The sequence below is a fragment of the Bison bison genome, unplaced genomic scaffold (assembly GCF_000754665.1).
Source record: "Bison bison bison isolate TAMUID 2011002044 unplaced genomic scaffold, Bison_UMD1.0 scf7180017864280, whole genome shotgun sequence".
NCBI classification, from domain to species: Eukaryota; Metazoa; Chordata; class Mammalia; order Artiodactyla; family Bovidae; genus Bison; species Bison bison.
The window spans coordinates 8,418,649-8,423,273 of NW_011494852.1; the positions used below are offsets into that span (position 1 = coordinate 8,418,649).

The 4,625-nt window shown below is 53.8% G+C and overlaps 1 protein-coding gene across 1 annotated transcript in view; it reads left to right on the forward strand.

Annotated features, from left to right (window-relative positions):
* LOC104995465 (cytochrome P450 2S1) overlaps nucleotides 1–4,444 on the forward strand; it is a 13,173-nt gene extending 8,729 nt beyond the window's left edge. Inside the window, 3 exon segments of the mRNA XM_010849336.1 lie at nucleotides 20–184; nucleotides 2,846–3,005; nucleotides 3,099–4,444. Coding sequence (XP_010847638.1) covers nucleotides 20–184; nucleotides 2,846–3,005; nucleotides 3,099–3,280 — 507 coding nt within the window. The 3' untranslated portion in view covers nucleotides 3,281–4,444.
* The last annotated feature ends 181 nt before the right edge of the window (nucleotides 4,445–4,625 follow it).

The following is a 4,625-nucleotide window of genomic DNA, read 5'->3' on the forward strand; positions in this document are numbered from 1 at the left end:
GGAGGAGCTGATGCGAGAGCTGGGGGCCGGCCAGAGGCCAAGCCTGGGGGACCGAGCCCGCCTCCCCTACACGGATGCAGTTCTGCATGAGGCGCAGCGGCTGCTGGCGCTGGTACCCATGGGAATACCCCGAGCCCTCACCAAGACACCCGCTTCCGGGGGTACGACCCTTGCCTACAGGTAGGTTTTTCCCATCAGCCAGACGCAGCGGCTATCTCTCCCCTGAGCCTTGGGTCCGAGCCGCTCGCTGTCTTTGTTTCTGGATCTTGGTCTGGTTTTCTGTGTCTTCGTCTTCCTCCTCTCTGTCTCTCCTCTCTGGATGACATCTTCCTCTCTTTTTCTGTCCTTGTCCCTGCACCTCTGTTGCCTTCTGTGTACATCTTCTCTTGCATTTTGACGCCCTCTCTGAGCCTGTTTTCCCATGTGTCCAATGGATCCTAATTCTTTGTTGTTCAGTCGCTAAGTGGAGTCTGACTCTTTGCGACCCCACAAACTGCAGCCCACCAGGCTTCTCTGTGCCCCGCTATTCTGCCTCCTTCCAGTTGTGGCTGAGACAAGCAGATAAGGTGACAGGCAGGGAAGCAAGTTGAGAACTGAGGGCCAACGGAGGCCTCTCCCCTCCACCCTCCCCATTCCCCTCCTCGCTGCAAAGGCAATCAGGCTCTCCTTCCCTCCACACCTACACACTTAGTTCCTGCCCCTTCATTTGAGAACAACTCACAGCTAGCGCCACCAGGGGGCGACATCTCCCTGGAAACCGCAAGTGCCTTTCTGGCAAGCTGCTCCTTGAGTTCGTTGTAGAATCCAACTCAAAGCAGTTAGAATCCAGTCCTGCTGTTTTCTAGCTGAGACATGGAGCAAATCACTTCGCCCTCCATCTACTTCTCTGCTAAATCGGAAACAATAATATTATCAATTTGAAATTGTAAGGAATCTGTGACATGACGCTTGTGAAACACCAAATGAGAGACTTCCCCAGTGGTTCAGTGGTTAAGACCCCCAAACTTCCAATGCAGGGGGCACAGGTTCAATCCCTGGTAGGGGAAGTAAGGTCCCACATGCCATGTGGCGTGGCCAAAAAGAAAAACCCCAAAACACCAAATGAGATGTGCAGGAAGTGGGGCTCCTACGTACCCCACAGCAGCAACTATTACCAAAGCAACGACCATTGCAACTACAGTAACTACGATAATGGCAACAGCAGTTACAGGCATCAGTGATCGAGAACCTGCTCTGTGCCAGATATTATTCTAAACGCTTTGCACGTATTACCTTATTTAACCTTCGGAGCAACACTATAGCTTTATCATGCCCACTTTACAGATGCGGAAACTGAGCCCTGAGAGGTTAGATTTGCCAAGCTCACCCAGCCTGTGAGCAATAGGGTAGGATTTAAGCCCAGAGCCTATGCTTTAACCATTGCTATCTGTCTTTCTCTTCTTTTTTTTAATCTCTTTTCTGAACAGCGACAGTATGACCTTCTCCTCAGTGCTCACTCAACCTTCCCAATTCAGAGCCCCAGTAGCCAGTATCCTTAATAAAGGAGGTCCCTCACCCTCTTCTCAGATTCCCAACCTTCGTTCACCCTCCACCATAGTCTTGGGAACACAGGGACTCTGATCTCAGCTGAAGGGGCTGCCCGTCTCCCCAAATCCGAGCAGGGGGATGCCTTCGTGGACAGCCCTCACTCACCCACCTTTCACCTTCAGAAAACCATAGTGGCAGAAAGCTGGACTCTGAGCTAAGTGGCTTAGGATAGCCACAGCTTAATCACAGTGTACCCTCAAGGTATAATAACAAATGTAAAAATAATAAACTCTGCCAAAGCCATGTCCAGATGTTTGCCTCAAGCAAGTTGCTTAAGATCTCTGAGCCTTTGTTTTCCCATCTTTTTTTTTTTTGGTTGCGCAACTTGCAACTATTAATAGCTCCCTGACCAAGGATCAAACCTATGTCCCCTGCAGTTGAAGCACAGAGTCCTAACCATTGGACTGCCAGGGAAGTCCCCCATCTTTAAAATAGGGATCATATTAATAACTGTTCCCTGGACTTGTTAAATGAAGAAGGAAATGGCAACCCACTCCAGTACTCTTGCCGGGAAAATCCCATGGACAGAGGAGCCTGGCGGGCTATAGGCCATGGGGTCGCAAAGAGTCAGATACGCCTGAGCACTCACACATACCTGCAGACTTGTTAAAAAGATTTAGTGAGTTTGTGTATCTTTGTGAGTAAGTATAATATGTGTATATAGTATATACGAGGTAATATATGTAATACTTAATAAGATGCCTGATCCATAAAAGTACTCAGTAAACATGATGCTGCTATGTTTTGTGAGTCAGTTTCCCCAGACTCCAGACTGCTGTGTTCTGCCCTCAGGAACTGAAAACCTGGGGGGGGTGAGAGATATTTGTAGTTTGGGGTGTTTTTTATATTTTTTTATGTCCCCACTGTTTTCCAAGAGCTTAGGGGCCAGAATTTTGGAGGGAGGGCGGGGTTGGGGGGGCGCTGTACTGGGTCTTCGTTACGGCGTATAGGCTTCTCTAGTTGCCCCTCGGCATGCAGGATCTTCGTTCCCCAACAAATGTCCCCTGCGTTGGAAGGCAGATTCTTAGCCACTGGGCCACCAGGGGAGTCCTGGATATTTGTAGCTTTGTTATGACCTCCCCTGGTGGCTCAGATGGTAAAGAATCTGCCTGCAGTGCGGGAAATCCCTGGGTCAGGAAGATTCCCTTGGAGTAGGAAACGGCAACCCACTCCAGTATTCTTGCCTGGAGAACGCCATGGACGGAGGAGCCTGGTGGGCTACAGTCTATGGGGTCGCAAAGAGTCGGACATGGCTGAGCGACTACCACCACCACAGGGCACAGAGGTCTTCCCCCTTCTTGGCTCCATCCTGCATGACCCCGCCGTCTTTGAAGAGCCCAAGGAGTTCAACCCAGGCCGATTCCTGGACGCGGATGGGAAGTTCAAGAAGCACGAGGCGTTCCTGCCCTTCTCCTTAGGTATCTTTTGGGGCCGCCCCTGCCCACTCACCGGTCCCCCTGTGCCTGGCAGGGAGAGCGGCTGGCCCAGCGCCACCTCTCTCTTCCCTCCAGGTAAGCGTGTCTGCCTCGGGGAGGGCCTGGCTCGGACCGAACTCTTCCTCCTGTTCACCGCCATCCTGCAGGCCTTCTCACTGGAGGGCCCGTGCCCGCTGGGCGCCCTGAGCCTCCAGCCGGCCATCAGTGGCCTCTTCAACATCCCCCAAGCCTTCCAGCTGCAATTCCGGCCCCGCTGACCTCCACCCCACCCCTACCTGCTGTGTGGACCGGATGACAGAGGGAGCCTTGGGAGGGTGGCAGCCTCGACGGTGGGCATGGACACGGCTGTGTCTCCGGAGCCAAATGTCTACACCACAGGCAGCCTCATTCACACCCGTGTAGGTGTATATTCACACACGTATGTTCAGCCTCCACATCTGCAGGGTCATCAGCACCCAGACACACCCACAAGAACCATAAGGCAACTGCACCACACTGCTTTCTAAAGACAGAAATTCAGCCCATCTGAAATCACGACCACATACCCAGATAACCCACCGACTCAACACACAGCACAACCACCCTGGACTCAGCCCACACGTGGGCATTCAGCTGCTGCCTTTACAACTCACGGAAATGGCCACAGTGTTTGTGGCCCTCATGCCCTCTGAGCACATCAAATTTACCGGTGCCACCGTCTCTGGGAGCCTGGAGCAGAGACCCCAGGCTGGGTCATATCACCACACACAATGTCCTCAGAGAGGTATGTCCCTTGGTGACCCTACCGCTATCTAGGCATAAGACTGTCGCCATCCACAGGCCCCCAACCCTCGAAGGACACAGCCAGCCCACGTGTGTGTGACACGAGCCTGACTGCTGGATATCTCCCCGCTAAGACACAACACAGCCTCGGGGGCTGCAGTTGCAGCCTCCTCTGCACCTTCAGCCAAGGGCATCCCCTTTGCAGGTACCCTGATCCTAAGAAGCCCCCAAATACAGACACAACCCAGTGTGCAATTGTGCACACAAGCCTGGAGACCAGGTAAAGTTGGACACACGTGGACCCCCAGGCCAGGGTAGCGCGCGCGCGCGCACACACACACACACACACACACGCCAGCTTATATCAGGGATTGAACCCATGTCTCTTATGTCTCCTGCATTGGCAGGCACATTCTTTGCCACTGCGCCTCCAGGGAAGGCCTAGCTAGCCTCCCCTACTTGCCCCCCCGCCCCCACCAGCACACACACTGACCCACCGCCCTGACTCTGCGTCACAGTCCCAGCTAGACCCCATGGAAGGAGCCAGATTCCAGTTCCCCGTGTCAGGGAAGAGGCCAGGTCTGACGTCCTTGCCACTTGGAAGGTCCCCGTTTTGCAATAAAAGTTTGTTTCTGGCCCCGGGGCTGGGCCTAGTCTGAGTGTGACAGTGTCCATTATTGTGAGTAAGGGGTGGGGACGGGGGTCCACCCCTCCCTCGAGGCTAGGCGGGAACTGAAAAACATGGCCCCCGCCTACCCTGGCTGTTGACATCAGTAGCAGATGTGGAGGTCGGGGGGAGGGGAGCTGTCCTGGGCCTCACTTCCGGTGAGGCTGGCGGGG